The 21383-nt window shown below is 36.2% G+C and overlaps 1 protein-coding gene across 2 annotated transcripts in view; it reads right to left on the reverse strand.

Annotated features, from left to right (window-relative positions):
- LOC121375930 (regulator of telomere elongation helicase 1-like) overlaps window positions 1-21383 on the reverse strand; it is a 44327-nt gene that overhangs the window by 6661 nt on the left and 16283 nt on the right. For both annotated transcript variants that reach the window (XM_041503655.1, XM_041503656.1), the window contains 15 exons: window positions 19980-20061; window positions 17679-17811; window positions 16607-16720; window positions 16046-16086; window positions 14912-14997; window positions 13787-13864; window positions 13321-13398; window positions 12861-12986; window positions 12128-12243; window positions 11428-11551; window positions 10383-10551; window positions 4345-4448; window positions 3761-3799; window positions 1508-1567; window positions 458-553 (listed from right to left, as the gene is read on the reverse strand). In XM_041503655.1, coding sequence (XP_041359589.1) covers window positions 458-553; window positions 1508-1567; window positions 3761-3799; window positions 4345-4448; window positions 10383-10551; window positions 11428-11551; window positions 12128-12243; window positions 12861-12986; window positions 13321-13398; window positions 13787-13864; window positions 14912-14997; window positions 16046-16086; window positions 16607-16720; window positions 17679-17811; window positions 19980-20061 — 1446 coding nt within the window. The remainder of the gene's footprint in view (window positions 1-457; window positions 554-1507; window positions 1568-3760; window positions 3800-4344; window positions 4449-10382; window positions 10552-11427; window positions 11552-12127; window positions 12244-12860; window positions 12987-13320; window positions 13399-13786; window positions 13865-14911; window positions 14998-16045; window positions 16087-16606; window positions 16721-17678; window positions 17812-19979; window positions 20062-21383) is intronic.

Consider the following 21383-nt stretch of genomic DNA (forward strand, 5'->3'; position numbering starts at 1 on the left):
CTGAAAGGACAAAACACTTTTTGCGTTGAAATGAGTGACATCTAAAGCCTAAGGCTCTATTTTCTATGAAGAAGAAATTTGTTTTGTTTAACGACACCACTAGAGAACATTGATTTATTAATCATCGGCTATTGGCGGTCAAACATATGATCATTTTGACAGTTATAGAGGAAACCTACTACATTTTTCCATCAGTAACAAGGGTTCTTGACAGTCATAGAGAGGAAACCCGCTACATTTTTCCATTAAAAACAAGGGATCTTTTATATGCACCATCGCACAGACAAGATAGCACATACACGACATTTGATATACCAGTCGTGGTGCACTGGCTGGAACAAGAAATAGCCCAATGGACACACTGACAGGGATCGATCCTAGACCAACCACACAACAGGTGTGCACTTTACCACTGGGCTACATCCCACCCCCTATTTTCTATGACGAAACCAATCACCTCTTTGATGTAATCCTCTGCTTTGTTTACATGCACACTGGAGATGGGTTTTGTCTCCACCATCACGGAACATGATACAGTCTGTTCATTGGGCTTCTGAAAATAAAGAACCGTTACAATTCCATTTACACAAAACAATAAACTTGATACACGCATCTTAAAAAAAAAAAGGTACAACCAAAACATATCTCATAAACTGATAAATTGTCTCAAATTTTTAAAGAATAATAAAGCAATTAAAACTTTTCAACTATTGAGCTTTCGCAATTTTAATTTTAAAGTATAACTATCTGACCCGGGCCAATATTTTCAAAGCTATCTTAACATTACGAAATCGTAAACCCACCGTAGGCTGTGACGTCACTATAGCACATGCCATAGTGACGTCACAGCTTACGACAATTTTACGATTTCGTAGGCTAAGACTGCTTTAAAAATATGGGCCCTGGAGGTAGACTGATCTTCAGGAAGCAATATATCACCACCCTTGGGTAATGTTCTTAAGACAGGATTAAAATAGGTTGGTTTTTTAAATTACAGTTTTAATTTTAAAAAGATAGGTTTAAAATAGGTTGCTTTTTTAATTTACAGTTTTAATTTTAAAATACAGTGAAACTTCTAAATCGGACACCTACAAGACACCCCCCCCCCCCCCCCCCCACCCCCAAAAAAAAAGTCCAGTTATAAGCGCTAGGTATCCAGTTTTGAGAGGTTCTGTTTTGTATTGTTTGTATTGATATTTCAAAAGGGACTGTAAAAAAAAACCCATCTGGTTTTAAAGGAATTCCTGTTTACTGAGGATCCAGTTTTGGGGGTTTCACTGTGCATGTGCATTATTATAAAAGTAGATTTGTCAACATTTTTGGTAACTAAAAAATTGCAAGTTCTTGATCAAATGTTCTTGGGACTAAAGTTTAAAAGGTCTGTCAACTGAATGGGCTTTCAGAGCAAAACAACAATCAAACACTCATTAAGCCAATTATCACAATAGTTCTTAAAAAATATAATTAATACAACTGAAAATGCTTTATTGGGGTTTTTTTTATATACCTTTATCACAATTCTTCTTCTCTTTGGCTGGTTTGTCTTAATAGGTTGGTGAGATGGAATCTGTAAGAACAAAACATGATTTTAAAGGTGCTATATGCCATAGATACATTAGCTATTTTTACATGTGTAATAAATAACTACAAATTAATCAATGCCACACATAATCTTTGCAAAAATAACGTGTAAATAAAAAAATGTAATCTGTTTATTCACCATATAAACAGTCATGCTCTGTATGAGCTGCACAGCGTAACACATTTGATAAAATTGACAAATCCACAAAATCTAGGGAGATGACTAGAGAGGGCCACCAGAGACAGATAATTTGCACAAAGACAGATATTTTGACATCATCCACCTGGCATAAAGTTACAGTGTATTTGCTTCAACAGAAGTCCAGTTATAAGGGGTATCCGAGGTACTCAGTTCTGTTGTCCACTAAAGATTTTCCAGTAAAAATATTTTGATGGTTGTATATCCAAAGGTATAAAGCTTACATTTTAAAGCAGAAGTTATTAAATTATGTGACTTTAAGACAGCACCTTTAATATAATAATAAATAATAATAATAATAAAATTCTTTATTTTCAGAGGGTAAACACATTCAGTACAAGGTGACTGGTCTCCCACGAGGCCCTCTCTAATCTATACATGATATTATACATAAATACATTCAAAGAAACAACATCAACATACATGTAATATGTATAGCATGAGGAACAATAGCACATATTATGAATATATAAATAATATTTAAATCAATTTGTTAAGAAACTTGAGTCAGTGATAACTCAATACATCATAATTATTTTAATAAACACAAAATCAACAACAAAGGTATATCTTAAAATTGATTATTATTTGAATAGTGCTTAAAATAACTGGATTTGAATGAGGCGATGACTAAGAGTTGATAGTATATATATCCCCCCCCCCCCCCCCCCCCCCCCCCCAATTACAATGCACTACATTGTTTATGTGCAGGACATTGAATTTTACTTTGGAAGAAGAAAAAAACAATAAAGGAAAATAAAACATTGTACATTTTCCATTGGTTTCAATTATAGACATTGCAAAAATATTACAGGGTATTTCACCAGAATCAAATGTCTGATAGGATTCAAAATATTAGCACCAGCAAATCATACTTGGGATAGGTTTTCAGACCACTGAAGGATGCAGTACACCACTGTTGAATTAATATATTAGAACAGTCATTATTAAATATATATAATGGGAATTTTTCGTACAGAAATTGGGAATTTTCAGTGCCATTTCCTTTTGGGAATGGGTCTATGTTCTGACCCACAGAATGCCTGGATAAATCCCTGGTTAACTACATCTAACAAACAGATGACACATATTTCCTATGAACAAGACATAGTTTATGAAATCAATATAACAGCAGAGGGGTATAGCAATTATTGCTTTAGATGGGCATGGGATAAGGAGGGCATCACAGCAATGTGGAGGGCACACTTGGGGCACAACGGCAAATTAAGATGATCTTAATGGGGCACGAAATCACACAAAAAATTAATGAATAAAAATTAAAATTAAAATAGAAAACAATTAAATTAAATTAAACAAATTTGCTGGAACGAGAAATTATTTATCTTTATTATTTGTAAGATTAAATGGGTATGTAATAAAACAAGATCAGAGATCACCGAGATTGCATCAACACTAGATGTGTAATAATATGGCATGAGGTTCACAATATGATACAGATTTTAGGTAGCTGCAGCACAACAAATACATCTCTTAAAGTCACTGTCAGAACTCAGCTTCATGCATAGCTATCTTATTTTTGTTTTGAATACAAAATAGGGATGACCAAAAACCAAACACATTAGATTTGCTAAAATTTATAACTTAAGCAAAATTTTTTAAGTTATATATAATTTAATTGTAAAAAAACCCTATAATTCAGAAAATATTTTGCACTGCCTAATAATCAGGGTCAGTATCATTAAGTATCGCACTATTGTATGACGACCAGTGTAATAAGAAATGTATCATACTACGACCTACCCTTGTTTTTACACCTCCAGTCAACACTTTATTTCTGGCCAGATAGATTATTATTGTGTTTTGATTGTTGAATAAAAGATTATCTGACTTGGTTTTACACGGATCTATTAACACAAATCTCCAGGACAATAAAATCCAAGTTTGGAGATATTTTGACTATGTTTCGTAATCAACAATAATATGTATTTGTTAATTAATATGCAAGGTGTTTATACATACCTGTGTTTCAGAGAGAAAATCGCTGTCATCTGAGGTTTTCTAAAATATAAACAAATACAAGTAACAAACACTGTCCATTTTAAACAAGAATTAAAAATGTACTTATTTCAGAACTTGCGTAACTGTATTCCTACACATAATCATGGCTAAAATATACTGAGCAACAAAAGAAACACAAAATTTTAATATATTTATGTTTTCATGATACAATAAACAGACTGTCAAAATGAACCTCAAATGTTCACCGCCTGCTATTTAGTTTTTTATGGAATACTCTTCAAGAAGGGTGGAAGTCATTATTATGTCACATCCTTCCATCCCTCTTGGAGAGTATTCTATTAACAAGCAAAAAGCAGTTGGTGAACAAAAATTGTATGCTTTTTGCTCTTGGAGATCTTATCGAAGTCGATATAGGTGACATGGTTACTATCTAGTATGTGGAATCTGTGTCACTGTAATGGGATTTTTTTACAAATTCTGTTTGAACAAAATGTGTGGGATATCTATTGGTAATTAAAGGTAGGAGAGTAAATTTTTGTAGTTGTTAACAATGTGTTTTGAACTTTAGAATGAGCTTAACTAACCTCAGAAAACTCCAGAGCTTGAATGAGTCCTTTCTTCTCGGCTTTTTGCGATGGTCCCTGGTTATAAACTCTGCTCAATCTTTGCTGCTCCGATAATTCATTACCTATTGTCAACAAAATTCCAACACAAAATCTTAAGTTTTAATCAAATAATTATACTGACTTACCTTTGATTTGAATTTCTTTCCCAGCTTAAATTGTTTTAATAAATACAATCAAACCTGCTCAAACAGTCACCTCTATCAAGCAGACACCTGTTTTAAAAGAATGCTAAAGCAAGGCTTTTGGACTGGTGTGCATATTCAACGATACATAATGCACATTATTGCTTAATATCAACAAGTATAATCGTATAGTTAATTAATAAAACGGTTAAATGTGACGGCTATTATATATAACGGGCGCAGCCATTTTGTACCATCCCAGTGAATACGCCCTCTGGCGAGCTGGTGGTTACGTAATACCTAACGTGTCACGTCAGGAATTAGTCTTCGAAGTGAAGAAACAAAACATACCCGATTTTTGCGGATGCATCGCAATGTTCTTTAATAATATCTATCCCAGTAACACAGCAACGTGTATATGTGGTTTATTTTGTATTGAAAAATAAACCACCATTGTCAAAGTGTTGAAATAACTATTATATTTTGTATATAAATTAACCCACGTACTTAAATAATAGTCGGGAGTGTTTTCTTGCTTAATTGGTCTTTTCTTTTCGTGGCCTGTACTTGTGGCTCTTGATTGGCAGGTGTATATTTAGACGGTCCCCAGACACTGTGTCTAGACACACTAAAAAGATGTGCCTCTTTTATTAAGATCACAGGGTATTGTGTAATAACCTCAAATCGTAATGGACTTTACCAGCTTTATTACTGTAAGTAATTCTGTAAAACCCTTGATTAAGTAGACTTTCCCATCTAAAATCAATTACGTAGTCCCAGAGAAATTTTTTTTATCACTTAGGTATCGTGAGTGGTCGTTTTTGCTCGAATGTATCCTACAAATAGGCCTAATAATATGCATTTTGTCTTTGGATTTTTTAAAAGAAAAAAATACTACAACTCCATTTCGTTATATTGATGCAAATTGAAATATATTTAGTTAGATAGCCAATAATCAATAAAATATTTACATGCTCCTATACCACGAAGGTTTCGAGCATGTCTATCCCAGGTTCGGCCACCGGATGCCAGTAGTCCAACCTGGGACAGAACAATTACTGGGGCAATTTTGTTATTTAAACAAACAGGGAAAAAGGACTTTACAATAAATAATTTTGTGCGTTATTTTCCCAAACAATATTTAATATACAGCAAACAACTAACAATTTGTAACGCAAATTTAGATCGGGCAGTCCTAAATATAAATATATTTTAAAATGTTTTTTAAATATATTAATTAGCCCTCAAAATAGGGGTGGCAGGTGACTAGGAGGTTAGGCTTCAGCCACAGGAGGTTTTTTTTAATAGGGAGATATGTTTTACTTAGGGGTACCCATCGTATTGGGGACTTCGGTGTGGCCGAAACCGGGGAAGGCTCCAGAAAAAAAAAAAAAATAATAATAATAATAATAAAAAAAAAAGTATTTAAACAGGGAAAGTTAAGCGTCTGGTGAGTCTGGCAATGTAAAAACGTATCCTGGCGAGTTAGATAGTTTATTATTCTATCAAGTCATTTATGTGGTTTTACAAGTCAGGTTGATGAAAGCGAAGCGCCTTGTCGTAAATTAGAGCATTTGTTTACACTGTGCATAATAGAAACGTTGGACCTGAGCTGACGTCACTTCGCTCCACGCTATACCACCGGACGTCACAAAAACTAAACAAAATGGCTGCCCCCAGTTAGCAGGAATAATCAAGGTTTTTTATTAATTCTAAAATTACGCGTTTTTCATTTGTTAAAGTGTCAGTATATGTTGGTGGTCCAGGTATGCATCTTTCCAACACATAAGGCTCTTGCTGGAGTTTACTCTACCTTTAAGGCCACCTTTTTATTCAGTCAAATCTAAAAATGTTTATTTTGTTTAACAACACCACTAGAGCACATTGATTTATAAATCATCAGCTATTTGATGTCAAACATATGGTTATTTTGACAATCATAGAGAGGAAACCCTCTACATTTTTTCATTAGTAGCAAGGGATCTTTTATATGCACCATCCCACAGAAAGGATAGCACATACCACAGCCTTTGATATACCAGTTGTGGTGCACTAGCTGGAATGAGAAACAGCTCAATGGGCCTACCGACAGGGATCGATCCTAGACTAACCCTGCATCAGGCGTGCGCTTTACCACTGGGCTACATCTCACCCCCACCAGTCAAATCTAATAACAGTACAAACCAGCCACCTTTTTATTCAGTCAAATTCTCTCAAACAGTACAAAATTACCTGTATTAAGCATCTATCTAAGGCCTCATAATTTGAAATGATAATAATTTCAGCAAAAACAAATTTGAAATAAAGTAGAGCAGTCCCACATGTCAAAAAAAGAAGAAGAAAGAATGAAATAAAGAAAGAAAGAAAAATGACGAAAGGCAAGTGCAGAAACAGTCATCACTTTAGCATATTTGGGGGAGTATGCGAAGAGTGCAAGTCATGAAGAGGTCTGTACATGTCTTAAAGTGGCAGAGCCTAGATTCAACCTGTAAAAAATGGACACTAAGTTTGGTGAATCTACAAATCTGCAATACGTTGGGATACAGTTGCATCAGAGAGAAACAAGAGTCTGTGATGTTACAGACGTACATGCATTTTTTTTAAATATGAAAAATGCATTTTGTGGTATTATAAATACCAGGATGACCAGAACCACTTCGGTAGTAGGGAAACTGATATTCTAAATGATAAAAATGTCATTTCAATTATCAAAAACTGCTCTAATAGTTAAAAATATGCTGTAGTGTTTAGGGTCTGTCCCTTTAATAGGCCATCTTTTGGTGCTCTGATCGGTTATGGCTTGTTAGAGGTTTGACAGTGTTAACACATGCAGTCTCCAGGACTACTTACTGTGATCCTGTCTAATGGTGGGTACATGACAGACCACCGTGCTCTGATCGGTTATGGCTTGTTAGAGGTTTGACAGTGTTAACACATGCAGTCTCCAGGACTACTTACTGTGATCCTGTCTAATGGTGGGTACATGACAGACCACCGTGCTCTGATCGGTTATGGCTTGTTAGAGGTTTGACAGTGTTAACACATGCAGTCTCCAGGACTACTTACTGTGATCCTGTCTAATGGTGGGTACATGACAGACCACCGTGCTCTGATCGGTTATGGCTTGTTAGAGGTTTGACAGTGTTAACACATGCAGTCTCCAGGACTACTTACTGTGATCCTGTCTAATGGTGGGTACATGACAGACCACCGTGCTCTGATCGGTTATGGCTTGTTAGAGGTTTGACAGTGTTAACACATGCAGTCTCCAGGACTACTTACTGTGATCCTGTCTAATGGTGGGTACATGACAGACCACCGTGCTCTGATCAGTTATGGCTTGTTAGAGGTTTGACAGTGTTAACACATGCAGTCTCCAGGACTACTTACTGCGATCCTGTCTCATGGTGGGTACATGACAGACCACCGTGCTCTGATCGGTTATGGCTTGTTAGAGGTTTGACAGTGTTAACACATGCAGTCTCCAGGACTACTTACTGTGATCCTGTCTAATGGTGGGTACATGACAGACCACCGTGCTCTGATCGGTTATGGCTTGTTAGAGGTTTGACAGTGTTAACACATGCAGTCTCCAGGACTACTTACTGTGATCCTGTCTAATGGTGGGTACATGACAGACCACCGTGCTCTGATCGGTTATGGCTTGTTAGAGGTTTGACAGTGTTAACACATGCAGTCTCCAGGACTACTTACTGTGATCCTGTCTAATGGTGGGTACATGACAGACCACCGTGCTCTGATCGGTTATGGCTTGTTAGAGGTTTGACAGTGTTAACACATGCAGTCTCCAGGACTACTTACTGTGATCCTGTCTAATGGTGGGTACATGACAGACCACCGTGCTCTGATCGGTTATGGCTTGTTAGAGGTTTGACAGTGTTAACACATGCAGTCTCCAGGACTACTTACTGTGATCCTGTCTAATGGTGGGTACATGACAGACCACCGTGCTCTGATCGGTTATGGCTTGTTAGAGGTTTGACAGTGTTAACACATGCAGTCTCCAGGACTACTTACTGTGATCCTGTCTAATGGTGGGTACATGACAGACCACCGTGCTCTGATCGGTTATGGCTTGTTAGAGGTTTGACAGTGTTAACACATGCAGTCTCCAGGACTACTTACTGTGATCCTGTCTAATGGTGGGTACATGACAGACCACCGTGCTCTGATCGGTTATGGCTTGTTAGAGGTTTGACAGTGTTAACACATGCAGTCTCCAGGACTACTTACTGTGATCCTGTCTAATGGTGGGTACATGACAGACCACCGTGCTCTGATCGGTTATGGCTTGTTAGAGGTTTGACAGTGTTAACACATGCAGTCTCCAGGACTACTTACTGCGATCCTGTCTCATGGTGGGTACATGACAGACCACCGTGCTCTGATCGGTTATGGCTTGTTAGAGGTTTGACAGTGTTAACACATGCAGTCTCCAGGACTACTTACTGTGATCCTGTCTAATGGTGGGTACATGACAGACCACCGTGCTCTGATCGGTTATGGCTTGTTAGAGGTTTGACAGTGTTAACACATGCAGTCTCCAGGACTACTTACTGTGATCCTGTCTAAAGGTGGGTAAATGACAGACCACCGTGCTCTGATCGGTTATGGCTTGTTAGAGGTTTGACAGTGTTAACACATGCAGTCTCCAGGACTACTTACTGCGATCCTGTCTCATGGTGGGTACATGACAGACCACCGTGCTCTGATCGGTTATGGCTTGTTAGAGGTTTGACAGTGTTAACACATGCAGTCTCCAGGACTACTTACTGCGATCCTGTCTCATGGTGGGTACATGACAGACCACCGTGCTCTGATCGGTTCTGGCTTGTTAGAGGTTTGACAGTGTTAACACATGCAGTCTCCAGGACTACTTACTGCGATCCTGTCTCATGGTGGGTACATGACAGACCACCGTGCTCTGATCGGTTATGGCTTGTTAGAGGTTTGACAGTGTTAACACATGCAGTCTCCAGGACTACTTACTGCAATCCTGTCTAATGGTGGGTACATGACAGACCACCGTGCTCTGATCGGTTATGGCTTGTTAGAGGTTTGACAGTGTTAACACATGCAGTCTCCAGGACTACTTACTGCGATCCTGTCTAATGGTGGGTACATGACAGACCACCGTGCTCTGATCGGTTATGGCTTGTTAGAGGTTTGACAGTGTTAACACATGCAGTCTCCAGGACTACTTACTGCGATCCTGTCTAATGGTGGGTACATGACAGACCACCGTGCTCTGATCGGTTATGGCTTGTTAGAGGTTTGACAGTGTTAACACATGCAGTCTCCAGGACTACTTACTGCGATCCTGTCTAATGGTGGGTACATGACAGACCACCGTGCTCTGATCGGTTATGGCTTGTTAGAGGTTTGACAGTGTTAACACATGCAGTCTCCAGGACTACTTACTGCAATCCTGTCTCATGGTGGGTACATGACAGACCACCGTGCTCTGATCGGTTATGGCTTGTTAGAGGTTTGACAGTGTTAACACATGCAGTCTCCAGGACTACTTACTGCGATCCTGTCTCATGGTGGGTACATGACAGACCACCGTGCTCTGATCGGTTATGGCTTGTTAGAGGTTTGACAGTGTTAACACATACAGTCTCCAGGACTACTTACTGCGATCCTGTCTCATGGTGGGTACATGACAGACCACCGTGCTCTGATCGGTTATGGCTTGTTAGAGGTTTGACAGTGTTAACACATACAGTCTCCAGGACTACTTACTGCGATCCTGTCTCATGGTGGGTACATGACAGACCACCGTGCTCTGATCGGTTATGGCTTGTTAGAGGTTTGACAGTGTTAACACATACAGTCTCCAGGACTACTTACTGCGATCCTGTCTCATGGTGGGTACATGACAGACCACCGTGCTGGCCTGCTCGTAGTAAATTGCCTTTCCACTAGTCTGTTTCTGGGCTGTTCTAGACAATGTAGACTGAAAATGTGCCCCCTCACAGTTCTGGTTGGTTCGTCTTTTGTTCGTAACTTGCACTGGCATCTAGAAAAATCCAATCAAGTTGACCAATGAAATAAATGAATGGATGAATCAATGCAGGGCTAGTTCTGGCATTCACCTAATTTGCATATTGCAAATTTTAAAAACAAAAGGGCGAATTCTATTTCAATTTGGTAAAATAATTTATTGTAATGATTGATATTTTGTTGGAAAATAAGAAAGTTTCTGCAATTTTTTAAAGCTGAATAGGTAATTTTGCAACATTTTCTGCTCACCCAGAGCTACCTTGCAATAAATCAATGAATTACACACAAATATATTAGGTATTGGGATGTTGACCAAAGATATATAATTAATGTAGGCTATATATAAAAATGAAAGTCACTTTAATGGCACTTCAAAATATTATTTAATAAAACTGCAACACTTGGTCTAAAGAATAAAAGAAAAAATCTATTGTCATTATATCTGCTTTAAATGGACACCAAAGAGTAAAAACAACATAACTTCAAGAAGTACATGAATGTACAGTGTTGTTATGATGCCACTTTGTCGATACTTGTAAAAACATTTTCTCTAAATTTTGTGAGTTGGACAGTATTTTATTTATTTAAAAATTATTATACTGGCAAAAGGAAGGAAAAAATGAAAGCAGCTATGGCTGAAAAAGTTAGCAAGTTGCATTACTTAAAAAAGTAAATTTTAAAGGTTAGGATTTCTGAAGATGCCCTCACAAAACGATTTCCATGTGGGCGAAAAGCTACTTGCCACATCATATGTGGATATTGCTAATTTACCGTATTAAAAATTACTGTAAATTTGACACAGAATGACTTCTCTTTTCTCTTTTCCATAATTTCATGAGAGTAGTTTATTACTCACTATCAATTTTCAAATCATAAGCATTGTTAGCCATACCAGTTTTTCTGTATTCTTGAAAAATGCCATCACATCACGCATTACATGACCAAAATTGTCATGCTTGATGATATATGGTCGAACCCACACAGGAAGCTGTGATATGAAATCAGAGGATGAAAACCTGTTGACAATAAAAATAGTACTACAGGAATCACTTATTTAACACAATAATTTTGAATAACCTGCCAATATAACTCAGAGGCTGCAAAATGCATTACACTGGCCATTGAATTATCAGTTATAGAGTACAAACTGGTATTATTGGGAACACACACGAGGTTGATGCTGTATCACAGACTGCTAATTTTATACAATCTAAATCTGCCAGTTGCTAAACAAAAGGGAATACATACTTAATTCACAATACAAGGCGAATCAACAATTTGCAAATACAAATACAAGTCTGCAAAACTAAATAAATCTATTATATAAGGGGAGTCAATCATTTGCAAATACAAATGAAATAACCTTTACAAAACAAAAGGGTTCTGCCATTTGCATTAAAATAAAATTGTCTATCTACAAAACAAAACGTCTGCCATTATAACACAAGTAGAATCATCCTTTTAATTAATAATTTTGTGTCTTAAACAGTTACCTGAGAATAGAAATAATTACATCCAATGATGTTAATTATTTTTGCTTTCAGTAAATAAAACAAAATTTGAAAAAACAGGAGACACTATTAGCTATGTACCGTGTATCACAGAGAATAATTGCTCCGAAATCATCTTTGTGTCTGATGACACGCCCAATTGCCTGATTGACAGCTCTTGATGCCTGCTGACGATACCACTCATTTCCACTAAGACCCTAGAAAACCACCATCAGCAAATTAAATCAGTCATGAATGGTAGAATAACCATAATATTGTACAACTTGTATATAACATGGAAGAAATCACAAATGATTCCCTCACTCTGAACTGGTTTACTAAAAACTCACCTCAAATAAAATAAATACATATACTAAGAAATTATAAAAATGGAGACCCCAGGGTTTTATTACCCACCTGGTGAACGTCCGAGTGTATCATACAAATGTTTCTAAATGACATCATTTCATCAATAGGAGTAAGGTTGGAAGCAATTGTCTTATTTTACATTATTTGATAAATAAAATACCACTTGTTTTCACTATATAATACGAAACTTGCGACTTCCTATGGTATCTGACCAAACGAAAGAGAGGGTCAGATACTAACATGGGAAGTTCTCCTGTTTAGTAAAAATGATATCTAGCAAAAACTTGTGTAGTATTGCCCCATTTTGCTCAGAATGCTGGAAATGCCATATATGATATGACCGTCAAAATGTTCACGAGCACTCAGGTCTCCTGAACATGCCACATGAGTTCTACAAAACCATATAACTTTTTCATGTTTTTAAAATCTCATTTCAGTACTGTAAAACAACTGTTGCTCTGCTAACCTTTCTCATCTCGTTGAGAAACTGCATCTTGAGTAAGACCTTGGGGTCCATGCGTGGTGGGTACGGGAGACCGGTGATCACCACCGCTCGCCCATTGATGTCAGAGAAATCCAAACCTTCACTAACCTGACAAAACAAAATAGAACTCTCAATGTCAGTATCTCCACAGAGGTATTCGAAATATATATAACATTTGTGTTTTACGAGATAATAATACACATACATATTTATTCATTTAATGTACCTTTAGCACATTTTTAACTACAACTATTTGAAGCCTAACATTTGGCTATATAGTTAGAGAGAATATCCATTGCCGACAGTTTATGCCACAAACGGTTCTTTTTTTAATGTGTGTTACAGCTAAAACAGTAAAAATATTTATGAACTGCCCTAAAGAAAAGACAAAAAAACACACACCCAAAAAGGAGCTTTTTCTTTATATACATTTTTAACTCACCTTTCCACGACAAACTGCCATAAATATTGCACCATTTAGAGTTGTATCCTGTATTTTATTATAAAATTCATCCATCACCTAGAAATTAAAAAGATTCGATTAACAGTAATTTTTAATAAAAGGCATTAGTTCCTCAAATGATTTAAATAATTATAATTAATGAAATTTATGTTTATGACAAACTTCCTGCCATTATACCACTTACTCTATTCAGATTGGATTATGTCATTTAAAAACCTCAGAAGATGACATCATTACATCAAACAGGTCAATGAAAGGATATTAGAAACTGGATTTTGTGTATTTTTAACTAAGTAGAAGTATTGTTTGTAATTATAAAAACTGTTTGTAATGTTTTTGTGAATTTATCAATGTAAAACAGTCACAAATTCAGTGTACAATTTGTGACTGTTATACATTGATCAATTAGAATTTTAAAAAAATAAATTCTTATATGAATACGCACATTATTAAATGCAACTTTTCCTTTTGGCTCCACCAGGATGGCCTTATACTGGGTGATGCGATTCCAAATATTTTTATCCTGAAATGTACAAAAGTTAGATTGATATATATATATTTTAAATTGCTGGATTGAAAAAACTAACTGACGTATATTTTAAAATGATTAATATTACATAATTATATCCATCGACAGTTCAGGCATGCACAAAACTCAACTATTTCCAGAACAGAAGTTAACGATATAGTATGAGAAAGAAAATTCAATCCTGATGCATAGGGTAAAGTTAAACTGCAGAAACATTTTCAAGACCCAGAATAACCAGGCTGAAGATTTTAAAACCTATCCTAGTGCTATATCAAAAAACCGTCATAAGCTATGTTACTACAATACACGTGATATTGCAGAGATGCCAACCCTAGTTGGAGTGCCATAGGAATCCAGGCCTTCAAAAATAGCAATCCCCCCCCCCCCTCCCAAAATAGGAATGTTATCAGTGATGGCTCAGAAGCGCATTTTTCACACTTTTGGTAAAGTCAAGTTCAAGGCCGTACCCAATCAGCAAACATCGGGGCTATTCAGAAGACCGATTGCTAGACTGGTTTATTCTATATTGCCACGCTTGCTATGCTCGCTATTCGGAATCCATAAGTTTAAAGAACAAGGCAGAAAACCAGTGTACGATTGTTGACGGTGAAGAGGGAAAAAGTTCCATTTCTCCAGAGTTAACATTTGTGCCTTCCAAAATACAATCCGACACCAAATACACAAAATTACGATTTTTTGTTATAAAAATCTGAATTTCGAACAAGACAATCGTAATAATGTAATCTATGCTTCAAATTCGTAATGATTCCACGAAATTCGCAATGGTTGGCATCTCTGGATATTGTAGATGGTTTTACAACATTGTAGCACTAAGACAGCTTCGAAAATATTAACTCAGAATTGTGGTTACATTGTTTCTTATCCACATAACATACCCAGGTCTTACTTGATCATTTGGTTACATCAATTACACTTGCATAATTGGTTATTTTAAACTAACATGAAAATCTGAAACACCAAATTAGAAATGTTTTCAATATTTTTAATAACATTTCTATGCAGAGTAAACAAAATACTTACTTTCCAAAATTCAACACATTTGTCCATGACTGGGTAAGATGGGAAAAAGACAAGAAGACCATTTGGAACAACACGGGCAAAGTTCACTGAAAAATAAATAGAAGAATGTTTTAACAAGGCGATCATAAAAAAACAAACCCTGTTTGGTTTACCGGAGACCGAACTCATTTCACCAGCTGTTTAGTAGTAGTCATTTAGACACTGAATGAAAACATTAGGGTGAACTAGGTCATACATGGGGTAATTTTTTTTTAAATAACATTATTATAATAAATACACAGTGAATTAAAATATCTGCATGATTAATATACTGTAACATGCATGTGTAAGTTGAAAATTTCGCCAAATCAAGTATTTAAAGTTAAAAATTGCAAAAACCCAGTTGTTTTCTAATAAAATAGAAATTATTACATGAAAAGTATTCACCAAATTAAAATAAAATTTGCCAATTGTTTTTAAAATTCGCAATTGGCGAATTTGGTAAGTGCCAGAGCTAGCCCTACATCCTGTAAGGTTCACCATGTCCATTGCCAAATTAATCAACTTCTAATTTTTATACAAAGTGGCTACAACATTTAGTCATTATTCTTTAAATTAACATCATTTTAAAATTTGTTCCAGCACAATCCCTAATAATCTGTGGGAGCATAACATATTGCTCGTTCAGTTTTGACCTACAGTCAAACCTGCTCTAGCAGCCACCTCAGTTAAGAAGCCACCTGGGTTAAAGATTCCAGACTTCAATTCTCCCAAATCGTCTAATACAGTTTAAACTTACCTGTATTGTTGTTGTTGTTGTTCAATTTATTTTCATGCTTATATCCAATTAAAGTTCAAGCATGCTGTCATGGGCACACACCTCAGCTATCTGTCCAGAACAGTCGGTTAGTTGTTAGTGGTTAGTGAAAGAGAAGAGGGTGTAGTGGTCTTACACTTACCCATTGAGTTATGAGAACTCACTCTGGGCGGCAGTCTTATGTCTGATGCCACTACACCACCAAGGCCGGTATTACCTGTATTAAGCTGAAACCTGTTTTAAAAGGCCACCTGCTGTTTCTGGCTGTTAAAGACAGGTTTGTCTGTATTTATTTAAGGTAAAACCAGAAAAAACTTTTCATGCAAAAATATACTCACCAATGGAATTTCCTAGAGAAGATTGGTATGCAGGATCAAACCTGAAAGTTGAACAATGCCTTAAATCTAGTGTGAAATACTACCAGTAAGGGAGGTAACTCAACATAAATATTACAGTAAATTTACATCCCTTTCTTCTACCACAGACAAATATTATATCAAGCTGAAAATGTTTGCCAGACAGTCACTGGCAATGGTGCTTAGTTATTCTTGTTATTACATCTCTTATTGTCCGTTATTTATTTTATTTTCATCATATTGTTAATCTCAACCAGGGGCACATAATTTGACAAAACATCGTAAGTTTACGTCTGCAACTAGCAGTTATACCAGACATTCATTTTACATGACATCTTTTTTTATGCAGAAAATTACATCATTACAGAAGATGGAGCATTTTAAGGACAAAAGAAAGTGAAATATGAGTTCTTCTTACTATATTTGTTGTACTATAATAGTAATGAGGATTGTGGTTTAGTCATAGATTTATGTTTATGTGCAAAACTAGGCTTACAATGTTTTATGAAATTGGGTCCAAATATTTGTTAATGAGTTTCATACCGTGTTTGGTAACTTGAGTTTAGAACTGTTCCATCTGGACCTTTTCCAAGTAAGTTTACAGACACCTGGTATTTCTGTATCACATGTGGATTCTCCAGTGTTACGGGAAATGGACTGAAAGTAAAACAAGTTTTGTAAAATGAAAAAAGACACAATAAATAGAAAAAACCCCAGCAACTACACAGTTTTCTCCATTAATTTAATCAGAAATCAATCACCATAGATTTTATTTTTTAAGATATGAAGGTCACCCACTGTACATATAAATATTTTTATGCTGCAACCAGTTTCTATTCACCAATTAAGATGACCAATTAAAACAAAGTTATAAACCTATACTAGCAGATTATAACTTTTGATGTTATGCATGCATGACATCATATGCATAGCTACATTACAAAATCATGGTACAGTGTTGCTGAAATAACAAAACTAATAGCATTTCCCCTTAATTGTTTTGGAGTGCAGGATAAAAAAAAAAAATAGTTATGACATAGGATATCAGCTTTATTCTGTTCAGGTTGAATGGAAAATTCTGCTCAACACGATTTGCAGAATGTTCTATTCTAACTTTCACATGATACAGACGATATACTACAAGTAGCTCAACACACGTTCTGAAATATCACAAACAAAATATACTAATTACAGCTCAACACACTGAAATATTACTAATACAAGATCTTTCATACATTTTTTTTTTTAATTTTTTTTTTTTTTTCATTCTCTATTTTTCAATCTGATGCAATTATCCTGTGTCATACAACTTGTTTCTTTTGTTAACTTGACATATAGCATGGGACGTACGTTTTTGGCAAGCAGCCAGTTGCAATAATGACAAAAATTATTTTATGCATTTATTCAACCAAGATTCTAGCATGTTGTCATGGGCACTAAAAATGTAGTGCAGGCTATCATCTACTCTGCAGAAATTAATATATCCTTTACTGCTGGTTCAGCTAAACTGGAAAAACAAATTAAGAACTGAAATCCTTTATTTACACAACTGTACATTAGAACTTATCATGAATGTAAAGGCACATTTGTGTATGTATTTATGGTGAAAACTCACATCTGCATTTCCATTGAAAATGAAGAAAGCGGTGAGAGTGTGCCACTCGTTAGAATGATGGACTTTACTCCATGAGCCTCAAGATCTTTCATACTGTGACCAGGGCTAAAACACCAGTAGCTCAACACACGTTCTGAAATATCACAAACAAAATACACTAATACAAGATCTTTCATACTGTGACCAGGGCTAAAACACCAGTAGCTCAACACACGTTCTGAAATATCACAAACAAAATATACTAATACAAGATCTTTCATACTGTGACCAGGGCTAAAACACCAGTAGCTCAACACACGTTCTGAAATATCACAAACAAAATATACTAATACAAGAATTTTGATACTGTGACCAGGGCTAAAACACCAGTAGCTCAACACACGTTCTGAAATATCACAAACAAAATATACTAATACAAGATCTTTCATACTGTGACCAGGGCTAAAACACCAGTAGCTCAACACACGTTCTGAAATATCACAAACAAAATATACTAATACAAGATCTTTCATACTGTGACCAGGGCTAAAACACCAGTAGCTCAACACACGTTCTGAAATATCACAAACAAAATATACTAATACAAGATCTTTCATACTGTGACCAGGGCTAAAACACCAGTAGCTCAACACACGTTCTGAAATATCACAAACAAAATATACTAATACAAGATCTTTCATACTGTGACCAGGGCTAAAACACCAGTAGCTCAACACACGTTCTGAAATATCACAAACAAAATATACTAATACAAGATCTTTCATACTGTGACCAGGGCTAAAACACCAGTAGCTCAACACACGTTCTGAAATATCACAAACAAAATATACTAATACAAGATCTTTCATACTGTGACCAGGGCTAAAACACCAGTAGCTCAACACACGTTCTGAAATATCACAAACAAAATATACTAATACAAGATCTTTCATACTGTGACCAGGGCTAAAACACCAGTAGCTCAACACACGTTCTGAAATATCACAAACAAAATATACTAATACAAGAATTTTGATACTGTGACCAGGGCTAAAACACCAGTAGCTCAACACACGTTCTGAAATATCACAAACAAAATATACTAATACAAGATCTTTCATACTGTGACCAGGGCTAAAACACCAGTAGCTCAACACACGTTCTGAAATATCACAAACAAAATATACTAATACAAGATCTTTCATACTGTGACCAGGGCTAAAACACCAGTAGCTCAACACACGTTCTGAAATATCACAAACAAAATATACTAATACAAGATCTTTCATACTGTGACCAGGGCTAAAACACCAGTAGCTCAACACACGTTCTGAAATATCACAAACAAAATATACTAATACAAGATCTTTCATACTGTGACCAGGGCTAAAACACCAGTAGCTCAACACACGTTCTGAAATATCACAAACAAAATATACTAATACAAGATCTTTCATACTGTGACCAGGGCTAAAACACCAGTAGCTCAACACACGTTCTGAAATATCACAAACAAAATATACTAATACAAGATCTTTCATACTGTGACCAGGGCTAAAACACCAGTAGCTCAACACACGTTCTGAAATATCACAAACAAAATATACTAATACAAGATCTTTCATACTGTGACCAGGGCTAAAACACCAGTAGCTCAACACACGTTCTGAAATATCACAAACAAAATATACTAATACAAGATCTTTCATACTGTGACCAGGGCTAAAACACCAGTAGCTCAACACACGTTCTGAAATATCACAAACAAAATATACTAATACAAGATCTTTCATACTGTGACCAGGGCTAAAACACCAGTAGCTCAACACACGTTCTGAAATATCACAAACAAAATATACTAATACAAGATCTTTCATACTGTGACCAGGGCTAAAACACCAGTAGCTCAACACACGTTCTGAAATATCACAAACAAAATATACTAATACAAGATCTTTCATACTGTGACCAGGGCTAAAACACCAGTAGCTCAACACACGTTCTGAAATATCACAAACAAAATACACAAATACAATACAAGATCTTTTATACTGTGACTGGGGCTAAAACACCAGTAGCTCAACACACATTCTGAAATATCACAAACAAAATACATTAATACAAGATCTTTCACACTGTGACCGAGGCTAAAACACCAGTAGCTCAACACACGTTCTGATATATCACAAACAAAATACACAAATACAATACAAGATCTTTTATACTGTGACCGGGGCTAAAACACCAGTAGCTCAACACGTTCCGAAATATCACAAACAAAATACACTAATACAAGATCTTTCATACTGTGACCAGGACTACCTTTTTTGTCTGAATCACCAGATGTGGCCCAAGAATCAATCTTCTTTTTCTTGGCAATTTCCTCCTTAAAATGAATATGAACCTGAAATAATAATCCAGAATATGCTATACACTGCTCAAAGAATAGTGACCTCACAACAATATTAACAGTTACAGTACCACTTGATGTTGCTACCATTGTGGGACCTGCACAATTTTTTATTCAGAGTCCTCAACAACTCAAAGCCAGACATTATTTTTTATGGGGAGCTATCACTCTCGCTCCTCATTGATGGCTCCTTTGAGACTAATAGAGGTATTTCACATTCCTATTGCGCATGCGCGCGAAGAGTAACGTCCCTTGACAAAATAGACTGAAACTAGTCTATTTACAAATTGGGGGGCGTGACAGACAGGTTGTTATGGGCGACTTGAGTAGCTTCGTAGGAGACTTTTAAACTTTGGCAACTAACATGTACATATTTCGAATTAGATGGTATAATGGCCGTAGAAAACGGTCCGCTGAAATTTACAGCGGAATGGTTCAAATTAAAAAGCAGTGCAACAACTTGGACAAAGTCTCTGCGACTTTCATCCGAGGGTTTTGATAACGCCAGATTAAAAGACTATCTCGTAAAAAGTATAAACAAAACATTTGACAGACATACACACACACATATATATATATATATATATATATATATATATATACAGTCAAACCTGTCTTAAGCGGCCAAACAAGGGAGTAGATAAACGTGGCCGCTTAAGACAGGTGGCCGCTGAGTACAGGTTGCCACATATATAGTCTTTAAAACATTTGTTGTTGTTTCTTGTTTTACCGTCTGTACTGCTAATTAACGGATGTGTGCTTCATAGTTGACTATAAATCAACTTTTGACATGTTGTCTCCTTCAAAAATAATGCAAATAGAATATATTAAATTAACCGTTTTCCACAAGTTTTTCTTTTTCCATTTAATTATTTAATTCCGACTTCATGCGATGTGTTGTTATAGTAAGTGAATCTACAAATGTCAAGCGTAGCCTGCCCAGAGGCAATTCAGATTGTCAGATTCATACTTCCTTAATTGATACACAGTGGAGATGTCGGGATTGAATGGGTACTATTATTCCTGAAGGTGTGAAGATCGGTTATTTGCTGCACCTATCGCTGTTGTTAAAATATCCCTTTTATATAAGAGTAAAACTTTACTGTGGCCGCTTAATGCAGGTATTTTAGCGATTTGGGATCAGATTTAGGTGGCTGCTGGCCGCGTTAGACAGGTGACCGCTTATTACAGGTGCATTTACATTATAAATCGTTTGGGAGGAAAAAAGTGGCCGCTTAAGGCAGGTGACCGCTGAGTACAGGTGGCCGCTAGGACAGGTTTGACTGTATATATATATATATATATATATATATATA

The sequence above is a fragment of the Gigantopelta aegis genome, chromosome 6, assembly GCF_016097555.1.
Source record: "Gigantopelta aegis isolate Gae_Host chromosome 6, Gae_host_genome, whole genome shotgun sequence".
NCBI classification, from domain to species: Eukaryota; Metazoa; Mollusca; class Gastropoda; order Neomphalida; family Peltospiridae; genus Gigantopelta; species Gigantopelta aegis.